Genomic DNA, 25466 nt, shown 5'->3' on the forward strand with positions numbered 1-25466 from the left:
ATTAAAAATCCACAGCGCAGGTTTCAGGTACTGCGGCTTCTGAATACTAGTCAGCTTTGGAATGAGATTTGGTGATGTCACTGTTTTCTCTGCTGAGAATCTGGGGAAGCAGAGCCCTGTTTACCAAGACAGCTGCCTAACAGTATGGAAAGTCAGTAATGAGGAAAATGATCAGCTGTAGGGAGCTTACAGGCAATACGTGTCACTAGTACTTTTATTTTTTTGGACAAAGTTTTGAAAGTTCAGTTCCTCTATAACCACTTCAGCTCTGGAAGGTTTTACCCCCTTCATGACCAGGCCATTTTTTTTTTTTTGCTATTCGGTACTGTAACTTAACAATGTCCTTTAACTTAACAATTAAGCGGTCATGCAATGCTGTACCTAATGAAATCTTTATAATTTCTTTCACACAAATAGAGCTTTCTTTTGGTGGTATTTGATCACTGCTGATTTATTTTATTTTTTTCATTATATAAACGAAAAAGACCAAAAATTCTGAAAAAAAAAAAAATGTTTTACTTTCTGCTATGAAACATATCCAATAAAAAAATGTAATGTAATTATTATATAAATAATTATATATATAAATATATATATATATATATATATATATATATATATATATATATATATATATATATATATAATATTATATTATATTATTTTTAAAATTTGGTGAAAAATGTATTCTGTCACATGTCTTTGGTAAAAAGAAAATCCAAATAAGTGTACAGTATATTGATTAGTTTGTGAAAGTTATAGCGTCTACCAACTATGGTATGTATACTGGAATTTGTATTAATTTTTTTTTATATACTACAAATGGTGGCGATTAGCGACTAATAACAGAACCTGCGATACTGTGGCGGACAATCTGACACTAACTGACACTGAGTGGGAACTGACTAACTGCCACTGACATCATCATTGATATTAATATCAGTGCTAATACTGTACACTGTCACTGTACTAATGAAACTGGCTAGGGAGGGGTTAACATTTTGGGTAATCAAGTGGTTAAATGTGTGCCTAACAATATGTACTGTGTGCTGATTTTTTACTAAAGATCTCTTTGAATTTTATCCTTCTTGTACTCTGTACAGGGCCCTGTGTTGATTGTCAACACAGGGCTCTGAGCTGTGATTTGATACAGCTGATCAGCAGATCCCAGCCATGAAACATTGGCTGGGACCTGCTGATAGAGCCTGGCTGTGTATCACAGTACATCGCAGGTGGCCAGTCCACAAGTGGTTAAGATCATTGGACTTCAAACTGAATGAATGTTCTTTGGGGCCCCATTTAATGGGAGATTCCTCCAAAGCACCATGCATCCCACAACACCAACATATCCAGCCTAAGTCTTTCCCTGCAAGACTGGACCTTGACCATTTCCACTTTCCAAGGTTCATTTCATCAAATGAGGCCACCCATCACTTTACCAACTAAAAAGCTCTTTACTAAGTAGTTTGGCTGTCAATTTTCCAAAACCACTGATTTTTCCAACAAGCTTTTCAGTGAAGGAAACCTTTGTTCATGCATTGTGACATTCCCAATGTAACAAATCTCTAAGACCTGTATAGTTGAAGTGGTTGTAAACCTCAGACATGAAATACAAACAAAGCATATCCCTCTATAGCGTGTACTTGTCTCAATCCAGAGCACTAAGGGGTTGATTTACTAAAGGCAAATAGACTGTGCACTGTGCAAGAGCAGTTGCTCCAGAGCTTAGTAGATTTTACAGAAGCTCTGCTGGCTTTCATCATCCAATAATGTGCAAGCAATAATGCTGTTTTTTTTTCTTATTTTCCTTGCACGATTGGGTATTCTTTACAGTGAAGGTTTACCTCATTTACTAAGCTCTGGAGCAACTGCACTAGCACAGGGCCATCTTACCGAATGGGCAAGCTGGAAAGTTGCCCGGGGCCCCACTTGCCCAGCCACCCAGCCAAGCATTAGTCCCTATTCCTGTGTGCATCCCGCCACCGAACTTAGCAGGTGGAAAGCACCTGTCGGCCCTGCGCTGCTGTCAGGGCCACTTGGGCCATGGAAGGAGAGCCCACAACTGCAGGAATGCTTGTCCACCTCCACTGGAACAGGCACACACAGGACAGTCGTGTCTGACTCCCGTTCGTGTGTGTGTTCACCGGACCCAACCGCCGAACTTGGAAGCTGTCATTAGCCTGGCACTACTGTACCAAAATATAGCTTTATTGATAATTTGCATTTTTATTTTCGTGGCCGATTGAGTAGGCAGGGCCCCTGCGCACTACATTGCCTGGGGTTCTTTAATGCTCTTAAGATGGCACTGCACTTGCAAAGTGCACAGGCTATTTGCCTTAAGTAAATCAACCCCTAGTGTCATTTCTGTTTGCTGCCCCGTTCCTCTGCTATCTGCATTGGTCACTTCTGTCATGGCTGCTCGGCTGCTCTAAAGTACAGGCGGTCCCTGGGTTATGAACACAATAGGGACTGTAGGTTTGTTCTTAAGTCGAATTTGTTTGTAAGTTGAAACAGTGCATTTTTAAGTGCAACTTCAGCCTGTGCAGGGATGTGGAATGTTTCGGGTGCTTCTGGGCGTGCAGTCATGTTATCTGGGGCTCTTGTGGCCATGCAATACATACACTACTGCAGTGTGTAATGTGTCTGGCGGTGCAAGATGGCTGCTCAGCGGTAACTGTGAACACCGTGGAGCACAAGTGACCGAAATTGACATCCGTTTGTAAGTAGGAGTCGTTCGTAACTCGGGTGTTTGTAACTCAGGGGCTGCCTGTAGATTGACTAAAAGAAAACCTGACCCTGACCACTTAGCTTTACATCTGTAGGGTGGAAATCTTCCTTATTTTCAGTAATAATCCTAGCTTTTCAGAACTGTCATACTTGGCTGGCCAAGAATACAGCCATATAGGTCTGTAAACTTGTCAAACTTTGCTGAAGGAGACCCAAAACTGACTTGTGACCATACCTCTTAACTTTTTGAGATGAAAACGAGGAACATTTGTTAGCAAAAATATGTAGTCATAGGACACACCCCTTGCTATGCCCCCTTAAAGGAGAATTATACAAAAAAAAATGATTTGTTAAGCCTATGAGTGCATTGTTTTTACCATTACTCTTCCTTTATACTGAAATTTACAAATGCAGCGATTTAGAAACACTTTTTGAAAGATAAATAGTGACTTTTATATACAACTATATAGATCAGACCAAAATGAGGAACAAATGAGGAGGAAAGAGGGACAGAAGGACTTTGTTCCAAATCAGGGACAGTCCCTCGAAATCAGGGACAGTTGGGAGCTATGCTTGTGACTAATCGTATCAATTTTCTTGATAAATATCTGCCAAAGTTTTACAATTTCTTAAAGCCGAATTATATCCAAAACCAAATTTAAATTACAGCTTAAGTATTCCTAAAATGTGGTGGCTGCATTAGTTTCTTTTTAGGTCTTCCTTTATTTTTTTTTTGTTGATCTGGACAGTAAGTGCAATTTTTTTTACTTCAGACCAAGTTTTCAAACAAAAGTGGCAGTTAGCAGGTCGAAACATCCCATCTGACACCAACAGAGATTCTTAAAATGCTCAGCTTTTATTAATTTCTGTAAAATATTTACTCCAGAGGAAAAAATACAATTGTCATTAACTGCCTAAAATGTGTTAGCAGAGGTTTAGCTTTATTTGTTAGTCAAGTCCATCTAAGTTTGCTAGTTCATCTAACGCTCCCCTCTCCCCAGATAAACAGTGGCGGAGCCAGAGGGCTAGCTGGGGTGGCAATTGCCACCCCAGATGAAATCCTTGCCACCCCAGTTGCCACCCCGCTCACCAGTGGCGTCGGCAGGGGGGGTTTGGCCGGGAACTCGGGGCTACATATCAGCACTTTAGCATTAAAGACAGTGATAAGTGGGCGATTCGGCGGGGGCAGCTGCAAGGAGAGTGATTGCAGCTGTCAAATTTAGGCATTGATGTCGGGTGTGGGCGGGGCCGTATGCGGGGGGCCGGGGCTCCGCCCCCTTGCTCCGTGGAGAAACAGCTGGCTGGGAAGGAAGGTGGCAGGGGGCGGGACCAATTGTAGCTGCTGTATGGGCAGTGGCACACAGAGCTTCCCATCCTCCCCCAGCATTCAGAGCCAGGAGGATTTTCATTTCATCCTCCGCACCTGAAATTGGCTCCACCCACCCAGTTCTGGAGCCAGCTGAGAGTCTCCAATGAATGAACATTCTGAGTGCTTCTGCTGCTATTTGTTCCCTCCCCCTTGCCCAGCACGCCTCTTTTGATTTCATCACAGCAGATGCTGGGAGGGGGAGGAGTGGAGCCTGCAGTGAGTGGAGGAAGAAGTTCAGCCTAGCAGAAGGTAAGCTGCCTCTGGGCTGAATGTAGTAGTGATGTCAGTGGCTTGTCTTAGTGGGCAGGAAGAGGAGGGGGAGGAGGGGGGCCTCTCTGTAGCAGACTCCACTGATGCTGTTAAGATCGTTTTTTTTTTTGTGTGTGTCTGCTCTGCTTCTGAAGAGAAGAGGTTTTCTAAGATCTCCCCAAATCTCTATTACACCTCCCTAGAGTCCCTACCCACTACCTGCTAACCAGTCCAGTACACAGGCACATTCTCCTCTCCTGTATGACCACCTCATGTGTCTGGGGCTGGGGCACTACAAATCCAAGCATGCCAGGTGAGGAGAGGCAACAGCAATATGACAGATCGGGCTGATTGTTAGATGAAAAGTGCTGGTGTATAGTATTTGTGAGTGATGGAGCGAAGGATAGAGGGATGGGGTGATGGAGAAAGGGATAGAGGGATGGGGTGATGGAGAAAGGGATAGAGGGATGGGATGAAGGAGACAGAATAATATACGGATGAAAGTAATGGAGAATAGAAAGGGTGGAGGGAAATGGGGCACAAGGATTATTGGATGGATGGTATGGTGGAGGGATTGAGTAAGAGCTAAAAGGATGTTGTGATGGAGTTATGGAGGGAGGGATAGAGTAACAGAGGGATGAGAGTGATGGAGGGTGAAGAGGTTGGAGGGACCTACAACAGAGGGATGGTAGGATGGACAATTGGATAGATTGATGGAGACCGGTGATGGGTGAAGGAGGTGATGGAGGGATGCAGACAGGAGGTGATGGAGACAGAAGATGCTGGAGACAGGAGGTGATGTAGGCATGCTAAGTTTGGAGCTCCTGATGTTAAGGGGGGACTCCTGATGTGAAGTAGGGTTGCTTCCTGATAAATTTATTTTAGTTTCCATGATATAAAATAATGGATGTGGGGGCCTTTTGGTGGGCTTGTTTTTTTTTTTTTTTTGGGGGGGGGGGGGGGGCAGCATCAAATTCTTGGACCCAGGTAGCATAATATCTTGGGCCAGCCCTGCACCCATCTCCCTGCAATCAGAGAGAAAAACTGACTGAAGCTGGATGGGGCAGGAAGGATTCAGCCGCAGGATGGATGGATGGTGTCAGCGCCGGTTCCTGGACTTGGTAAGTGTTACTGGCTCTTCCCCCCTCTCTCACTACTACCCCCCCCCCCCACTACCACCCCCTCTCTCTCACTACTACCCCCCCCCCTCTCACCACCACCCCCTCCCCCCTCTCTCTCACTACCCCCCTCCTCTCACCACCAGGAATGCATACACATATGTATAAACTCACAGTCTATAGCATAATCTGCCCACATAAGTCTCTCATATGAACAAAGCTTGTCATTAAAATATCATAAAATGAATTATAAAATAAATAAAATCCACCAAAACAGCAGAATTAGCTTAAAAGTCCATAACTGCTAAAGAGTCCTGGGATGATGACTAAACGTGCAGATGTAGTACTGGATCACCAATGCATGCCACCACCGTGCTCAGAGGGGGAGTAAAAGTGCAAACTCACCAACACTGCTGGCTTAGCCACTCTCGTGACCAAGCAAACGAGCCAAAAAACAATCACATCCACCTTGACAGATCCTGGGTAGCCAAAATGATGGGTGATCTCACAATGCTCCAAATCATGTGGAAGAAAAAAGAGCTCCACTAGTGTGATAACATCTAAACAACTTTATTCACATCCACATTTAATAATATTGCACTCACATCTTAGTAGCACATCCATCGCTCGTGTCATCCGTCCAGGTGGATGTGATTGTTTTTTGGCTCGTTTGCTTGGTCACGAGAGTGGTCTTTTTACCACCTAGTAACGCCCCTGCCGCTCACGCTCGCTTATGCTTATAACATTACATAGCATAGCTGAACCTGAACGAGAGGGCCCCTGTGTAGCTAGTTCTCTGTGACTCTGACTGAGCGCGGTGAGCTGAGCAGGAGCGGCGCCGTGATTCGCTGCACAGCTAACCAATCACGCGTGCCTGCACACCTGATTGCTTCGCTGTGCCGCTACTCACTGTGCAGCGAATCACGGCGCCGCTGCTGCTCACCGCGCTCAGTCACAGACAGTCACAGAGAACTAGCTACACAGGGGCCCTCTCGTTCACTTCTTCTACCTGTAACCTTAGGTAAGACTCTCTCTCTGGTCTCTGCATGATTGAAGGGGGCACGGCACGCTGGTCACTACATTGATAGGTTGGCAATCATGCTGGTCACTACATTGATAGGTTGGCAATCATGCTGGTCACTACATTGATAGGTTGGCAATCATGCTGGTCACTACATTGATGGGTTGATACGCTGGTCACTACATTGATGGGTTGGCAATCATGCTGGTCACTACATTGATGGGTTGGTACGCTGGTCACTACATTGATGGGTTGGTACGCTGGTCACTACATTGATGGGTTGGTACGCTGGTGGTCACTACATTGATGGTTGGTACGCTGGCGGTCACTACATTGATGGTTGGTACGCTGGCGGTCACTACATTGATGGGTTGGTACGCCATATATATATATATATATACACACACGCATGTATATTGACCCCCCAAAATAATACCTTGCCACCCCTTTGCCACCCCTGTTTTAAAAGTCTAGCTCCGCCACTGCAGATAAACAATGCTGCTGTCCAAAGGCATCTCTTGCTCATCCATCCAGAGTGGAGACACCCTAAGGGCTCTTTCACATGGGCGCTCCGTATGTCCGTATTTCATCCCATTTAATTGCGGATGAAAAACAGACATAATGCATGTCAATGGGATTGCGTCCTTTCAGTTCTGTTCTGTTTTTTTGGAACGGAACAGAACCCTTCTTCCGTTTAACCACTTTACCACCGGAGGATTTTGCTGTCTTACGTCCAGGCTGTACCCAAATGAAATTTACGTCCTTTTTTTCCCACAAACAGAGCTTTCTTTTGGTGGTATTTGATCACCTGTGCGATTTTTACTTTTTGCGCTATAAACAAAAAAAGAGCGTTTATTTTGAAAAAATAACAATATTTTTAACATTTTTTTATATGAAATTCCCCCCCCCCCCCAAAAAATTTAAAAAATCAAATTTTTTTTAAATTTTTGGCCAATTTGTTTTCTGCTACCTATGTTTGGTAAAAAAATCACAATAAGCGTATTTTGATTGGTTTGCGCAAAAGTTATTGCGTTTACTAACTAAGGGAAAGATTTCTGTCATTTTTGGTGTTTTTTTTTTTAACGAGTAATGGCGGCGATCTGCGATTTTTTTTTTTTTTTGCGGGACTGCGACATTGCGGCGGACAGATCGGACCCTTGACTGACATTTTTGACACTTTTGGGGGTACCAGTGACATTACTGCAGTAATCAGTGCTATACATATGCACTGGTACTGTAAAAATGACACTGGCAGGGAAGGGGTTAATTTTATTGGAGAGGGAGGGGTTAATGTATGCCTGGTGTGGGGGGAGGTGACTGAGTGAGTCAGGGACAGATCGGATGTTCAGCTATGCTGAACACTCCGATCTGTCACTCCCTGTCACTTAGGAGATCCAAACTAGATTCCCCGACGAGCGGGGAAGAGCAGCGGCGACCGCCGCCACTCCTCCCCTGGCCCGACTCCCGCTGTGAATGAAAACAGCACGAGCGCCGCCTACAGGGGGAGGAGTCCAGCGACGTAGGTCTACATCGCTGGATGATAACAAGCCACTGTGCCGCAGTAGAGGCACAGTGAGCGGACGTAAAGTGGTTAAAAAACGGAACGGATGAAAAATCGGATGTCAGCGGTGTCATCCGCTGACATCCGCAATCCCCATAGACATACATTATGGCTGTATATCATCCGCAAACGGATGGGATGATATGCGGACATACGGAGCGGATAACACAAGTGTCATCCGTGTCCGTGGAAAAAAAAAGTGCCGCAGCGGAATAAAAAATCGGAGCGGCCGTGTGAAAGAGCCCTAAGACAAGAAGTTTGTTACTAGCGTATTCAGCAGGTGAAAAGGAAAAAAAGCCCAAGGAAAAAAATAATTAAACCACTACATTTTAGGGTTGTTAAGCTACAATATTACATTATTTTTGGTTTAATTTCTGCTGGGAATAGCTAAAAGGCATCCCTCACAGCAGGGCTGGGACAAGGGGTGGGCAGATAGGGTGGCTGCCCTGGGCACTGTGGTTTCATGTAAGGTGGGGGGGGGAGGGGGGATATTTACTGACACATAATGCTCATACATCTTGGGGAAGCCTTCATTTGGTATGTTTGCCCTGGGCTCTAGATCAGTGTTTCTCAACTCCGGTCCTTAAGGGCACATTAATAGGCCAGTTTTGCAAGAAAACTGAAATATACCGTATCACAGGTGATATAATTTGCTGCTCAGTGATTGCAGTATTCTAGTCTGCATCTCTCCGAGGTAATACTTAAAATCTGGCCTGTTAGTGTGCCCTGAGGACCGGAGTTGAGAAACACTGCTCTAGATGACCTTGTCCCGACACTGCCTCACAGCATTGCATTAACATAGGGAATGTGGTCTGACATTGAGGCACATGTTCATGGTGCAAATTTTAGCCAATGTCTAGGCATTCTTCTAACCGGATATGTTTAGAAAGAAAACATGGACCATTTGTTCTCAAGGACTCATTTAGAAGCTGAAACAAACCTTGCCTGCATCAATTTAATTGCTCAGCTAAGTCTGAATCTCACCTATGGAGCTATGAAAAGTTACTCTTCCACTTTAAAAGCTCTGTACAGAATTTACATTCCAGCTTCTAGCTCAGATAGGAAGTTACCTTGTCAAATATATGGAATCCTGATATTTGTATCTGGGTTTTCCAATTCACTTGCCAATAGCTTAGAGTGCAATGTTAATGACCCCCCCCCCCCCCTCCCATATGAAATAAGACATTACCTTGTCAAACGCACGGAATGCTTCTCTGATTTCCTCTTCACTGTCTTTAATTTGCCTTGCCATTATAGTCAAGAATTCAGGAAAGTCAGTTGTTCCGTTGCCTGTAAAGAGACAAGATCTGTAAGCCTTAGTTTAAACATGCACCAGAAGAAGAGTTTTAGGACCATTGGAGAACCAATGCAAGTCACTGACACCAATGTTCTAAGAAAGCCTCACCCAAACTGGATTTACATCCTCTACTTGTAGTCACAACTGTTTACATGTAATTAAAGGCAACCTATAGATTATTGCTGTCAAAACCAGTTGATCCAGACCATCTTATATAATTAATTTGCATTATCTTAAGACAGCATATGCAAACATGGGTGGATTTCTTAATTGTTATACACACATAAAATAATGCATGAATACCCCATGTAATAGATAATCTCACAACCAACTGTCAGGATGTACTACTCTCTACTGTCTGTAAGTGGCTTTGCTACTTATTGGAACTCACAAGGGGGGAGAAAGTTGAGATGTTGGACTTCGCCATACCCTTAAAGTGTGAAAAAATAAACAAAATATAAAATCACATATTTATTGAGAATATCACAAAAAATAACCCCATAGCCCCAAAAAGCCTGGGGAATAGTATGCTACATACACAGTATCACAAATTGAAGATAAAAATATGTTACATCATATCATAACATTTCATGACATTTCATCAATAATGACAATGGAAGAATGGCGTAAAAACATGATGATGTCTTTTACACATATCCAGAGCCCCAACGCATTTCAACCAATTAGGTCTTCCTTACGGGGATGGATGGCAGTCTTAAAGGATCAATAATAGTTTACCACAACCAAAAACATTTTATGCTGGAGGTTTACAGAGACATGAGGCAGTGCTGTACAGAAGGTGTAAACATGTGTCCAAAGCACAATGGATCCACAAGGATCAGCTAATATAATTAAAAAGATCCTGAATGTCTAGATTGAGAACTCCCATCTGGGCTGGGAGAATCTTCTTCCAAATAGTAAGGCTGAGCTCTTTGCACAAAAAGGAGAGGGAAGGGGGAAGAGAAAAGCCCAGAAAAAGACTCAGTACGGGCAGTGATAAACCAAGATCTATCCAAATGAGATGGAAAGTCTCTAATATTAAACAATCAAGGGAGATTCCTTCAGCTGCCTCCATTAGGAACCAACCTTCCCTCTCCTTTTTGTGCAAAGAGCTCTGGCTTACTATTTGAAAAAAGATTCTCCCTGATGGAAGTTATCAATCTTAGACATTCAGGATCTTTTTCATTATATAAGCTGATCCTTGTAGATCCCTTGTGCTTTGGAGACGTGTATGCCTTCTATACAGCACTGCCCCAGGTTTCTATGAACCTCCAGCATAATATGTTTTTGGTTGTGGTATGAATTATTGATCCTTTAAGACTACCATCCCCCTGAAGAAGACCTAATTGGTCAAAACGCGTCGGGGCTCTGGATATGTGTAAAGGACATCATATTATTTAATGCCATTCTTCCATCGTTATCAGTGATGAAATGCCATAAAATGTTATGATATGATGTAACATATTTTTTATCTTCAGTTTGTGATACTGTGTATGTAGCATATTATTCCCTGTAACGCTCCTGCGTTTTTATTATAGGCTGGATTTGCAGCTGCAAAATCTCCACTCAGTAGTCATGTAGAGATGTGTTGAATACCAGATCCAACTCTCCAGGACTCATCACCGTGGGCCTGTCAGCTTCAACATACAGATATATACACACTCAATGAGATGTTCCTGGAGTGATAGGATGTATATGATAGTATGAAGATGATGTGCTGCAGGGACAGGTGTGAACAGTGACAAGGATGGTAATCACTTGATAGGTTTTGTATAGAGTTCAAGATGGTATTTAGGAATGCAGATAGGTTAGTATCGAGTATGCTAACAGGTGGTGAGGACAGCAGATGACAAATACAGGATAGACTAACCCAGTGCAAGGATAGATAGTAGTAGACAGGAGAGCTAGCAATCTATGCAGCAGTGCAGATGATAGATGGTAGTAGGCTGAAGAGCTAGCAATCTATGTAACAGTGCAGATGATAGGATAGTATGGATAGGTAGTAACAGTCCTTAATGTGCATAGGTAGATAGTGCAATAAGGTTATGGAGGGTTCCCCTGCGGGGTACTTATCACTTGTAATGTTAGTAGTTTAGAGAGGTCCAGTAGATAAGGAATGATCCGGTAGCGAGATACAGGGATCAGTAGCGAGGTTCCGGTCTGCTCCAGGTAAAGGGAATAGCTGGAGGTTCTGATCGAGAGACAGGCTTGATAGCATGTGGATAACAAGGCAGGTTGAACGAACAATGTGAGTGAGACCGCGGGCGGTTGAAATAGCCGCTCTGCGACGCTCAGCAGTGACATCATCGTTCTTAAAGGTATATGCGTACCACCTGAAGAGAAAGGTGGGACGCATTACAGAGAAAGTGGTGATTAAGGGTACCGGAGGTACCAGAATCTTACATTCCCCAGGCTTTATGGGGTTATTTTAGTGATATTCTCAATAAATATGTGATTTTATATTTTGTTTATTTTTTCACACTTTGAGGGTATCACAAAGTCCAAACTCTCCCCTTTCTTCAAATTTGTGGGTTCCAATATTTATACCAGGGACTAATACCAATGTAGTCTGGGATACAGGGACACTAGAGTTATATCCTGGCTCTGCTAGTAAATGTTCACAGAGATTATTTATGTACATCACTTCCTGTCTCTATGTATCTGGGTCAGAAACTCTGGAAGGAGGAAGTGGAGAAAGAGACCGAGAACTAAGCCACATGATCTTATACACACACAGGGGCTGCAACTGCTGTTGTATTTTCACCCAGACTAAAAGCAGAGAGTCTTAGGCAAGTAATTCTATGTTCTAATAGTTAAACTGCAGCTGCCCTTAGCTTCTTGAGTGTGTATCTAAATCCTTGTAGTATCCTCTGTGCTACTGGTTGCATGTATCTGGTAGCAAAGTCTAATATGATGCGGAAGGCCTCTCTAACACCTCTGACTCGGGGGCCCCTGATAGTGTACACAGGTGGCGCAGGAGAACAGAGTGGCATAAGTGTCTGTAAGTCTTGCTAGCAGCAGGGCAGGTGTCCACGCTGGACAGTAGAAGTCATCAGATGGCCCCAATAAGCAGGCGATCAGGTGGGCAGCTGGTACTGGTGACAGCAGTCAGAGTAGCAGAGTCAGGCAGGCCAGGTCATACACAGACAGGATAGATTGGGTACAGGGCACAGGCAGGAGTGTGGCCAGAAAACAAGCCAGGTCTGGAACCGATCAGTAAAGCAGAAGCCAATGGAGCAGACAGAAGCGGAGGTCAGGGGACAAGCCAAGATCAGTGCAGTAAGAGTTCAGAAAATGGTCAATACAAGCAACTGGAAACAGAATGCAGATTCACAGGGTCCCACGTTACACAGGAGGCTAAAGACAAAGCAGCACCGATCCTGAGCACTGGCCGAGTTTAACCACTTGCCGACCGCTCACATTGCTGCTACTGCAGCAGAGCGGCTTGGCTGGGTCTGGCGACGAACACCTAGGTCGCCAGATACCGCCCTCTCTCGGCGGCGCCCGCACGCCGCCGGAGGCTCGCTCCCGCTGTGTTTAGACACAGAGGGAGTCGGGCCAGGGGAGGAGAGGCGATGATCAACGCCTCTCTTCCCCGATCGTCAAGGAAAGACAAGCGGGCGGATCTCCTCTGTGACAGGCAGGGACAGATCACGGAATTCAGCATAGCTGAACCTGCGATCTGTGTCTGTGTCACAGAACCCCCTCCCCCCACACACATCAGTAAGCATGAGGCGTACATTTAACCCCTTGATCACCAACAGTTTTAACCCCTTCCCTGCCAGTGTCATTATTACAGTAACAGTGCATATTTATAGCACTGATTACTGTAGTAATGTCAATGGTCCCCCCAAAAGTGTCAAAAATGTCAGTTAGGGGGGACATAGACATGACACAACATGTAATCTCCATCCACATCACAGAGTTGCTGCAATTGTAGTCACCAGAGAGCCTCCCTTGCCTCTAGGGATTGCTGAGACCTGCAATCCTCCCTGAAGAACACCTGTTCTGGATATCAGAGTTTGGGATTAGTTTGGGGAAAAGAGTGTGCACTTTGTTTTGGAACTGTTATGCTGAAAGTTTCCAGTAAAATTTTTAAAGCTTTGTTCTAACCTGGTCTGAAGTTATTAAAGGGGTGCATAGTGGTAATGGCATATGGGAAAACAGGGCCTGCACACACAGGAATGGTGACATGCCGTTGCTAGGGGCAACAAGTACATGAGAAGGATGATATGACAATGGGAGAGCAGTACTGGCAGGGGTGATGGGTCTCATGTTTAGTGAAAGGAGCATTTCATAGCCTACCTCCCGAGTGGTCAATACCCCAGCAGCCAAGACGGAGACCCTAGGGACCTAGCTGTATGATACAGAAGAGAATAGTAATTATGCCTACACATCGGATCGGCGCTGGTGCCTGGCAGGACCCCATTCTGTCACTGGGATAGAGGTGGCACAGTCAAGCTAAACTGGTGGAACTGGACACTGCTCTTTGGTGTCTCCTTCAAAATGTTGTATCCAGAGCAGGTGTATGTATTGTGGGACCGGGAGACAACTGTATGACAGCATCAGGTTATGATACAGAGACACCGGGGTGTGCAGCTCGCTTCTAAGTTGAGGTTCTGCCATAATGCTGATGTGTAACGCTCCTGCGTTTTATGTATGGTGTGGATTTTCAGCTGCAGAAATATTCCACTTCAGTAGTCATGTAGAGAAATGCTGAGATACCATTCCCAACTCCCAATGACTCATCATGTGTGGAGGATCTCAATTCAGCAAGTAAATACACACACTCAATAAGATGTTTCCTAGAGTGACTTATGTTTATAGTAACACAGTGATGATAGGCTGAAGAGACAGGTTGGGTAGAGATGGTAGATGACAGACACTTGAAAGGAAATGTTCTTGAAAGTGAGATAGTAGCAGATGAGATGCAGATAGGTTTAGCAATCATGTATGGTAGCAGATGACAGAGTAGCAGGTGGACATACAAGAGAGATCAACCCAGTTCAAGAACAGGTGGTAGTAGGCTCAAGAGCTAGCAATCTTAGATAATGCAGATGTAGTAATAGTCCTTAGTATGCAGAGCTAGATAGTGTAAGCTTTAGTATGAAAGTTATAGAGGTTTCCCCTACGGGGTACTTATCACTAATAGCAATGTAGCAGAGGAGAGGTTCGGCAAGAGCGGATGATCCGGTAGCGGGATACAGGGATCAGCGCAGCGTGGTTCCGACAGCGAGGTAAGTTTGCAAGCATGAGAGCTTCAAGACAGGTTAGCATCAAGGCACAAAGCAGTTTGAACGAACACATGTGAGTGAGAGCCGGCGATCTAAATAGCCATCAGTCCGGCGCTCAGTGATGACAGCATCAGTCTTAAAGGTGTATGCGCACCTTACCAAAAGAGAATGGTGGGGCGCATACACTTATGAAAGAGTAATTAGGGTACCCAAAGGTACCAGAACATTACAGTACCCCCCCTTTAAGGCCGGCTCCTGAAGGCCTCTGGAGCTGGTTTGTCTGGGTACTTTGCATGAAAATTGCGGATTAATCTAGAGGCATGTATGTCAGAGGTGTTTAGCCAGGTGTCGTCTTGGGGCCCATAGTTCTTCCATCGAACCAAGTACTGAAGTCTTCCTCTGTGGATACGAGAATCCAGAATCTCTTTTATCTCATATTCTTCTCCACCTTCAACTTGTACAGGAGGAGGAGGTGGGATAGTAGGCCTTATTCCTTGGTCAGGAACATGGGGCTTCAGTAGCGACACATGGAAAATGGGATGTATTTTGAGGTCTATTGGCAATGTAAGCTGTACTGCAGCTTTTCCAATAAGTTTCTTGATTGGGAAAGGTCCCAAGAACAGAGGTCCAAGCTTTTTGCTAGGGATTTTCAGTCTTAAATTTTTTGTTGAGAGCCAAACAAGGTCCCCGATAGCGTACTGAGGAGAAGGTCTTCTGCGAAGATCATAGTATTTCTTTTGTTGACTATGAGCGTGTGCAATGGTAGTATTAAGCAAACCCAGAGAGTCCTTTATTTGGGTAAGATAGTCTGAAGATACTGGGTTATTTGAAGGAAGGATGCGTGGTGGAAGAATAGAGGGATGAAACCCATAGTTCAAGTAGAACGGACTCTGCTTGGTCGTACTGTGGGTTGCGTTGTTGTAGGCAAATTCTGCCAGAGGGAGAAGATCCACCCAATCATCCTGTTGGTAAGAAGTGTAACAACGTAAATATTGCTCGATGCATTGGTTGACTCTTTTAGTCTGTCCGTTGGTCTGCGGATGGTAAGGAGAAGTGAGCTTCCGCTCGATCCATAGTATGTGACATAGTTCTTGCCAGAACTTGGAAATAAATTGTGATCCACGGTCAGACAGAAGAGTTTTTGGGATACCATGTAACTTAAAGACATGTTTCATCAGGAGTTCTGCCGTTTGTTTGGACGAAGGTAGTCTGCGAATAGCAATGAAATGTGTCATTTTTGTCAGATGGTCCACTGACACTAAGATGGTATTAAATCCTTTGGAAGGAGGCAATTCCACTATAAAGTCCAAGGACACAACTTCCCATGGAGTTTGGGGTATTGGTAGACTGCATAGTAGACCGGATGGTCTCGTAGTGTCAATTTTGGACCTGGCACAGACATTGCATGAAGAGACGAATTTTTGTATAGATGTTTTCATGTCAGGCCACCAGAATTGCCTGGCAATCAGATTAATAGACTTTGTCATACCCATATGTCCTGCCATTGGCACATAATGCGATAATTCCAAGATCTTGGTGCGTATGGTAGGTGGTATGTAAAGTTTGTCGTTGTAGTAGAGGAAGCCTTCTGCATCAGTATTTAGTTGTGGTGGGGGTGAATCCAAACTTATACCATGCAAAACCTCTTCCTTCAAGGAACGGACAACTCCAATAATGCGTTTGTGAGGTATTATAGGAACGGAAGGGATTTCAAAGTAGTTTTCTTCAGTTAGTCGTGATAGTGCATCCGTCTTTTTGTTCTTAGCTGCTGTGGAAGAAGTGGAAGGTCTAATAAAACCTTTTTCCAAATTCTCATCCAAATAGTCTTTGAGATGGGAAAGTTCATCCTGTGAAAGAGGATAAACATGGCCGAACGGCAATTTGCTATTTGGGAGTAGATCAATGCTACAATCATAGTCTCGATGGGGAGGTAGTGCTTGAGCATTTTTCTCAAGAAAAACCTCAGAGAGATCCTGATAACATAGTGGTGCAATCTCATCTGTCACCACAGACAGGATCTTCCCGAAAGATGGGAGGTTACACTTACCCTCGCAATAGCAAGAGAGGAAGGTCAGGGTCCGTTCCTTCCAATCTATGGTTGGTTGATGTGTGTGCAACCAGGGAAGTCCCAAAACAATGGGAAAGTGGGGTGAAGATATTAGATCGAAGGTAGTGGTCTCCATATGAGACCCGTTAGTAGTGACTAGGAGTGCCTGTGTCTGATCAGTGATCGGACCAGAGGATAAAGGAACACCGTTAATAAGACTCACTGAGACAGGTTTAAGTTTAGAAATACTGTAATAGGAACTTTATTTAAAGCAGCAAAACGTATGTCAATATAATTTCCACAAGATCCTGTGTCAATCATGGCCTTAGTAGTAATCCTGTTCTGGTCCCACTGTAATGTCAAGCAAACAGAAAGGTAAGGGTTAGTGATTGAAGTTGTCAATCCCCCTAGGAGGACATGTGAACACTCACCCTTCTTTTTGTAGACTAGGGGACAGACGTTTATCTTGTGATCCGGGGATGCACAGTACAAGCAGAGATTACCAGATCGTCTTCTGGCTCTTTCCATAGTTGATAGAGGTGGGCGTATGGTTCCTATCTCCATAGGAACGGGGTCAACGGCCGAAATCCGAGAAGAACTGGATAATGGCATTCCCATTTTCTCAGCCTTTCTTTCTCGTAGTCTTCTATCTATGGTGATACTGAGTTGTATCAATGCATCCAGGGTTTTTGGCAGATCCGCTCGGGCGAGCTCGTCTTTAACGGCCTCTGATAGGCCAAGCCTAAATTGGGTTTTCAGAGATGCATCATTCCATTCTGAATCAAGGGTCCATCTCTTGAATTCTGCGACAAAGTCTTCTACAGGTCTCCTACCTTATTTCAAGGATCTTAATTGAAGATCGGCAGTACTCTGCCTATTGGGATCATCATATAGGCTAGTGAGTTCTGCTAGGAACAAGGCATAGGAGTTGAGAAGCTGATCGCTTTTCTCAAAAAGAGAGTCTGCCCAGGCCCGAGGATCGCCTGTTAGGTAAGAAATAATAGTACAAACCTTAATGTGATCAGTAAGGTAGGTACGGGGTTTTAGCAAGAAAAGTAACTCACATGCGTTTTTAAATTCGCGAAATTTTTTGCGATCGCCTGTAAATACCAAAGGAGGATTTATTTTGGGTTCAGGGGACTGAGCAGTGGTAAGTTGTGTCAGTCTAATTACCTGCTGCGACAGAGCCTGATTGTCTTCTTTTAATTCAGCAAGTGCGTGTATTAACGCAGGTACTTGCTGTTTTAATTGTGTCATCTGAGTGGTTATTTCTGCTGAATCCATTTGTGGTTCGTTCAATCTGTAACGCTCCTGCGTTTTATGTATGGTGTGGATTTTCAGCTGCAGAAATATTCCACTTCAGTAGTCATGTAGAGAAACGCTGAGATACCATTCCCAACTCCCAATGACTCATCATGTGTGGAGGATCTCAATTCAGCAAGTAAATACACACACTCAATAAGATGTTTCCTAGAGTGACTTATGTATATAGTAACACAGTGATGATAGGCTGAAGAGACAGGTTGGGTAGAGATGGTAGATGACAGACACTTGAAAGGAAATGTTCTTGAAAGTGAGATAGTAGCAGATGAGATGCAGATAGGTTTAGCAATCATGTATGGTAGCAGATGACAGAGTAGCAGGTGGACATACAAGAGAGATCAACCCAGTGCAAGAACAGGTGGTAGTAGGCTCAAGAGCTAGCAATCTTAGATAATGCAGATGTAGTAATAGTCCTTAGTATGCAGAGCTAGATAGTGTAAGCTTTAGTATGAAAGTTATAGAGGTTTCCCCTATGGGGTACTTATCACTAATAGCAATGTAGCAGAGGAGAGGTTCGGCAAGAGCGGATGATCCGGTAGCGGGATACAGGGATCAGCACAGCGTGGTTCCGACAGCGAGGTAAGCTTGCAAGCATGAGAGCTTCAAGACAGGTTAGCATCAAGGCACAAAGCAGTTTGAACGAACACATGTGAGTGAGAGCCGGTGATCTAAATAGCCATCAGTCCGGCGCTCAGTGATGACAGCATCAGTCTTAAAGGTGTATGCGTACCTTACCAAAAGAGAATGGTGGGGCGCATACACTTATGAAAGAGTAATTAGGGTACCCAAAGGTACCAGAACATTACATGATGTCACATGAACGCAGTCCCGCCTGGTCCCAAGCATTAGCGAGCACATATACCGGAAAGTCCGGAGGAAGGAGAAGAGCGAGAGGCAGTAAAAAGGCCCCGCCTACACCTACTTGCAATCTATTAGTAAGTGAACCTGTTTATTGCAATAGAATTTATATGCAGCACCTGTTATTTTAGTTAAGCCTGTCCCTTCAAGTCTGGGATTCTATAGCTAGTTTTAGCTCAGGGCTCAATAACCAGCATAGGCTAGAGCCAGGTTAGGCATCTGACAGCCACTTCTGGTAGTTAGAGGTCTGGTTGCATAACAGATTACATGCTACTAGGGACTAAGCAGAGAGTAGATAGGATGACTTCTAGTTCCAGTGCCACACCACAGTTCCTGCAGGCAAAAAGCTGCATTCCAGGCTGGTTGGACAATGGCTGGAGGGTCTCTTCATCACCACAGATCCTGTCTTCAGGTCTCCAAGATGAATGCCACATCACCATCATTGTCAGGGGTCCCTGCAACTGGACTTTGCTGCAAAATTCATCTGGGGGTATCTCTATTAGCTATATTGCTCCTAATAGACACAGGGTGACTTAGACGTAAGAGGGGCCTAGGGAGCTGAGAGAGGGATTTCTCAAACTCTCTAAGGTAAGCTGGGTTCCACAGGCCCCCCAACCAAAGTGACTCTCATCACAGGCTGTAATGGCAGTGATCATTAATAGTCTTAAGTACCATGCCCCCAGTCTCTTACTGTCTCCAGGAACATGTCTCGCCTCCAACCACAAATTTAGCGCATCCACAGACTTTAAACATCCAAAAGGATGTCCACAGCCTCTGACAGTCTTCTATAGCAGTGCACATACTCAGCATTAAGTGGTACCCTAGATAATATCAGGGGTCACAGCTGAGGCCCCCTATACCTCAATAGTTGATCTCCACTGTCCAAAACAGTAGAAACTGAATCCAGAACAACAACGCAGGCACCTGAGTCTCCAGACATAGTGATGAGCCGAACACCCCCCGGTTCAGTTCGCACCAGAACACCGCGAGCAGAGGAAAATTTTGTTTGAATAAACTAACCCCATTGAAGTTTATGGGACTCGAACCTTGAAAATCAAACAGCCTCATTTTGAAGGCTAAAATGCAAGTTATTGCCCCAAAAAAAGTGTATGGGGGTCCGGGTACTGACCTGGGAAGCATGTAGAAATTAAAACATTTTTTTTTTAAAATGATTGTTTTTAAAGGAGCAGTGATTTACTAATTTTAATGAGGCTTAAAGTGAAACTATAAAAATGAAAAATTCCTTCAAATATCGTGGCTGGGGGGTCCCCTTAATGTGCCTGTAAAGTAGTGCATCTCTACGATGTATGTAGCCTGCTGCAGCAATACTGACGTTTCTAAAGCAAAAAATGTCATATTCAAATATACATACAAATTTCAAATCGCATGTACTTGTCATACAGGTGCAGAAAAATTGGGCCTTGGTTGTTGGTGGTGCCTAAACACCGTAACCCCTCACAGTTACTCTTGCTGGGCGCAGGAACGGCTCTGCTGCTAAAAAATCCATACAAATTTTAAATTGCATGTACTTGTCATACAGGTGCCAAAAATTTGGCCTTTGCTGTTGGTAGTGCCTGAACACCGTAACCAACCCCTCACAGTTACTCTTGTTGGGAGCAGGAATGGGACCTGCTGGTAAGAATTCAGTACAAATTTGAAATTGCATGTACTATACAGGTGCCAAAAATTGGGCCTTTTCTGTAGGTGGTGCCTGAACACCGTAATAAAGCCCTCACGGTTACTCTTGCTGGGCGCAGGAACGGGACCTGCTGGTAAGAATTCCATACAAATGTGAAATTGCATGTGCTATACAGGTGCCAAAAATTGGGCCTTTGCTGTAGGTGGTGCCTGAACACCGTAACCAACCCCTCACAGTTACTCTTGCTGGGAGCAGGAATGGGACCTGCTGGTAATAATTCCATACAAATTTCAAATTTGAAATTGCATGAGCTATACAGGTGCCAAAAATTTGGCCTTTGCTTTTAGTGGTGCCTGAACACCGTAACCAAGTCCTCGCAGTTATTCTTGCTGGGTGCAGGATCGGGACCTGCTGGTAAGAATACCATACAAATATGAACTTGCATGTACTTGTCATACAGGTGCAAAAACATTGGGCCTTTGGTGTTGTTGGTGCCTGAACAACATAACCCCTCACAGTTAGCAGGGCACAGGGACAGGGCCTGCTGTTAAAAATGACATATGACATTTAAATTGTATGCACCTGTCATACAAGTGCAGAAAAATTAGGCCTTGGGGGTTGGTAGTGACCTAAACCAAAAACATCGATGGAAGCTAGCAGAATCATGGTAGAGGAATAGGATAGGCAGCATATGCAGTCTTCAGGGGATGGCAGACCCCTAGCAAATTCAATCAGTTACATCAGCATCAGGGGCTTGATAGCTCTTGTTGATCCAGGACTGGTTCATTTTGATAAAAGTCAGTTGGTCAACAGAGCCTGTGGGCAGACACACTCTTTTGCCTGTCACAAAACCTCCAGCAGCACTGAACGTTAGTTTGGAAAGAATGCTGGAAGCAGGACAGGCCATTAGCTCCATTGCATATTGAGCAAGTTCTGGCCAGTGGTTGTAACGCTCTAGCGTTTGTTTAGAGAGTTGGATTTGCAGCTGCAGAATCTCCGCTCAGTAGTCGTGTAGAGAGGTGTTGAATCACCATGTCCAACTCTCCAGACTCATCATTGTTTCAGCATACAATATACATACACTCAATAAGATGTTCCTGGAGTGATAGGCTGTATATGATAGTATAGAGGTGATGTGCTGAAAGGACAGGCGTGAGTTGTGATAGCAATGATGAGTACTCAATAGTAATGTTCAGGAGAGTAGTAGATGATGGTAGATAGGTTAGCAATCATGTGCAATAACAGGTGGTAGGGGACAGCAGATGGAGTGTACAAGAGAGGCTAACTTAGTGCAAGGATATAGATGGTAGTAGACTCAAGAGCTAGCAATCTATGTAACAGTGCAGATGATAGAAATAGTAATGCATAGATAGTAACAGTCCTTAGTATGCAGAAGTAGATAGTGTAAGTTTGATAGGAAGGAATCCCCTGTGGGGTACTTATCACTAGTTAGATTAGTAAGCTGAAGGGTCCGGTAATGAGTGAATGATCGGGTAGCGAGATACGGGATCAATAGCGAGGTTCTGGTCTATCCAGGTATGGCAATAGCTGGAGGCTTCGGCAGCGTAAGACAAGGCTGTATACCATGCGGTTTGAACGAACAATTTGTGAGAGAGAAGCCGGAGATTGAAATAGCCGCTCAGAGCGGCGCTTAGTGATGACGTCATGCGGCTTAAAGGTATATGCGTTCCACCTAGCTGAAAACGTGGGACGCAATATGAAGAAGCAAATGACCTATAAGGGTACCGAAGGTACCAGAATCTTACAGTACCCCCCCCTTAAGGCCGGCTCCGGAAGGCCTATAGCACTGGTCTCTCCGGGTATTTGGAGTGAAACCTTCGTATAAGCCTGGGTGAGTGAACGTCAGGAGTATCCAACCAGGTGTCGTCTTGGGGTCCATAGTTCTTCCATCTTATGAGATATTGGAGTTTTCCTCTGTGGATACGAGAATCCAAAATCTCCCTAATCTCAAATTCCTCTCCGCCTTCAACTTGTACTGGAGGTGGAGGCGAGATGGTAGGCCTTATTCCTTGGTTGGGAACATGTGGTTTCAGTAACGACACGTGAAAGATGGGATGTATTCTAAGATCTACCGGTAAAGTGAGTTGCACTGCAGCTCTTCCAATGAGCTTTTTAATTGGAAAAGGTCCGAGAAATAGAGGTCCAAGCTTTTTACTGGGTATCTTTAACCTCAAATTTTTTGTAGATAGCCAAACGAGATCCCCAATAGCGTATTGAGGAGAAGGTTTTCTACGAAGGTCGCAATACCTTTTTTGTTGGCTATGAGCATGTGAGATGGTGGTGTTAAGTAAACCCAGAGAGTCTTTTATTTGGGTAAGATAATCTGAGGCTACTGGGTTACTTGATGGAAGGATGCGTGGTGGAAGAAGTGTTGGATGAAACCCATAGTTTAAGTAGAACGGACTCTGCTTAGTAGTACTGTGGGTTGCATTGTTATAAGCAAATTCTGCCAGAGGGAGGAGGTCCACCCAATCATCCTGTAGGTATGAGGTGTAGCAACGTAGGTATTGTTCAATGCACTGGTTGACTCTTTCAGTTTGTCCGTTGGTCTGAGGATGGTAAGGAGAAGTGAGTTTTCGCTCAATACGTAGTATATGACATAGAGCTTGCCAGAACTTGGAGATGAACTGTGAACCTCGGTCAGATAGAAGAGTCTTTGGAATTCCATGTAGCTTGAACACATGTTTCACTAGTAATTCCGCTGTTTGTTTAGATGAAGGTAGTCTGCGAATAGAAATGAAATGTGCCATCTTTGTCAGATGGTCCACTGACACTAGAATGGTATTAAATCCCCTGGAAGGTGGTAATTCTACTATAAAGTCCAAGGATACAACTTCCCATGGAACCTGGGGTATTGGTAGACTGCAAAGTAGACCAGATGGTTTTGTAGTGTCAATTTTGGACCTTGCACAGATGTCACATGAGGAAACAAACTTTTGTACAGACGTTTTCATATCAGGCCACCAAAACTGCCTGGTGAGCAAATTAAATGTCTTAGTCATACCCATATGTCCTGCCATAGGTACGTCATGTGATAATTCCAAGATCTTGGTACACATACTAGGAGGTATGTAGAGTTTGTCGTTAAAGTAGAGGAAGCCTTCTGCATCAGCACTTAGTTGTGGTGGAGGTGAATCCAGTCCTATACTGTGCAGAATCTCTTCCTTCAGGGAGCGAACAACACCAACAATACGATCATAGGGTATTATAGGAAATGAAGGGATTTCGGCGCAGTTATCTTCGGTTAATCGTGATAGCGCATCCGCTTTTTTGTTTTTGTCTGCAGGCGTGTAGGTCACTAGGAAGTTGAATCTTAGGAAGAATAGTGACCAACGTACCTGCCGGTGGGAAAGGGTCTTGTTAGTCTGAAGGTATTGGAGATTTTTATGATCTGTATATATGAGTATTGGCAATCGAGTACCTTCAAGTAGATGTCGCCAATTCTCTAGTGCCAGTTTTATGGCAAGCAACTCTTTTTCACCCACTGGGTAATTCACCTCTGGGTTACTTAATGATTTAGAGAAGAAAGCAACTGGGTGAAGTGGTGAAGTATTTGTTGGTCGTTGGGAGAGAACTGCTCCTACTGCCATATTTGACACATCTACCTCCAGTATATATTGGAGGGATGGGTCTGGATGGCGTAGTATGGGAGCGGAAGTGAAGCTTGATTTTAACAAGCGGAAAGCTCCATTGGCTTCTTCAGACCATTTAAATGGTTTCTTTACACTTGTAAGTCGTGTGAGAGGTCTCACAATAGCAGAGAAGTTCTTGATGAACTTCCTATAGAAGTTTGAGAATCGAAGGAATCGTTGTAATGCTTTACGAGTTGTTGGTACAGGCCAATCCAGAATACACGATATCTTGCTCATATCCATTTTGATTCCGTTCTTAGATATGATGTATCCTAGGAATAGTACTTCTTCTTTATGAAATAGGCATTTTTTTAATTTTACGTATAAATTGTGTGCGAGTAATCTGGACAACACAAGTCTTACATGTTTTATATGTTCAGACAAAGATTGAGAATAAATGAGTATATCATCCAGATATACCACAACACAAACATCAAGTAAGTCTCTGAAGATGTCATTTATGAATCGCTGAAAAGCTGCGGGAGCATTACACAACCCGAAAGGCATCACAAGATATTCGAATAATCCGTATCTGGTTCTGAATGCTGTTTTCCACTCATCCCCGTCACGGATTCGGATTAGGTTGTATGCCCCTTTTAGGTCCAATTTAGAGAAGTAGGTAGCTCCGCGCACTTGTTCAATGAGTTCAGGAATGAGAGGTAGAGGATAGCGATCCTTTATCGTAATGGTATTTAATCGCCTATAGTCAATAATAGGCCTAAGACTTGAATCCTTATTGCGGACAAAGAAATGTCCTGCAGCTGTGGAAGAAGTAGAGGGTCTGATGAACCCTTTCGCTAAATTCTCATCCAAGTATTCCTTGAGATGAGAAAGTTCATCCTGAGAAAGAGGATAAACATGACCGAAAGGTAATTTGCTATTAGGGAGTAGATCAATAAAACAATCATAGTCCCTATGGGGAGGCAACACTTGAGCGTTTTTCTCAAGGAAGACTTCTGACAGATCCTGGTAGCATGGTGGTGGTGTAATTTCATCTGACACCATAGACAGGATTTTTTTATATGATTGGAGGTTACACGTGATCTCGCAATAGTGAGAAGGGAAGGTTAGAGTCCGTGTCTTCCAATCAATGGTTGGTTGATGTATGTGTAACCAGGGAAGTCCCAAAATAATGGGAAAATGTGGTGAAGGTAATACATCAAAAGTGGTTGTCTCCGCATGAGACTCGTTAGCAGTAACAAGGAGTGCTTGTGTCTGATTGGTGATTGGACCAGAAGATAACGGGATACCGTTAATGAAACTAACAGAGACAGGTTTAGGTTTTGAAATAATAGGTATTTTATTTAAGGTAACAAAACGAGTATTGATGTAGTTCCCACAAGATCCTGTGTCGATCATAGCCTTGGTGG

The 25466-nt window shown here is 44.0% G+C and overlaps 1 protein-coding gene across 1 annotated transcript in view; it reads right to left on the reverse strand.

Moving 5' to 3' along the window:
- The window catches only part of LOC309551667 (neo-calmodulin-like), a 15175-nt gene extending 5526 nt beyond the window's left edge, over positions 1-9649 (reverse strand). Inside the window, exons 1-2 of the mRNA XM_082252347.1 lie at positions 9451-9649; positions 9235-9335 (exon numbers count right to left, since the gene is read on the reverse strand). Coding sequence (XP_082108473.1) covers positions 9235-9297 — 63 coding nt within the window. The 5' untranslated portion in view covers positions 9298-9335; positions 9451-9649. The remainder of the gene's footprint in view (positions 1-9234; positions 9336-9450) is intronic.
- Between the last annotated feature and the right edge of the window lie 15817 nt (positions 9650-25466).

The sequence above is a fragment of the Pelophylax lessonae genome (assembly GCF_965119305.1).
Source record: "Pelophylax lessonae genome assembly, chromosome: 3".
NCBI classification, from domain to species: domain Eukaryota; kingdom Metazoa; phylum Chordata; class Amphibia; order Anura; family Ranidae; genus Pelophylax; species Pelophylax lessonae.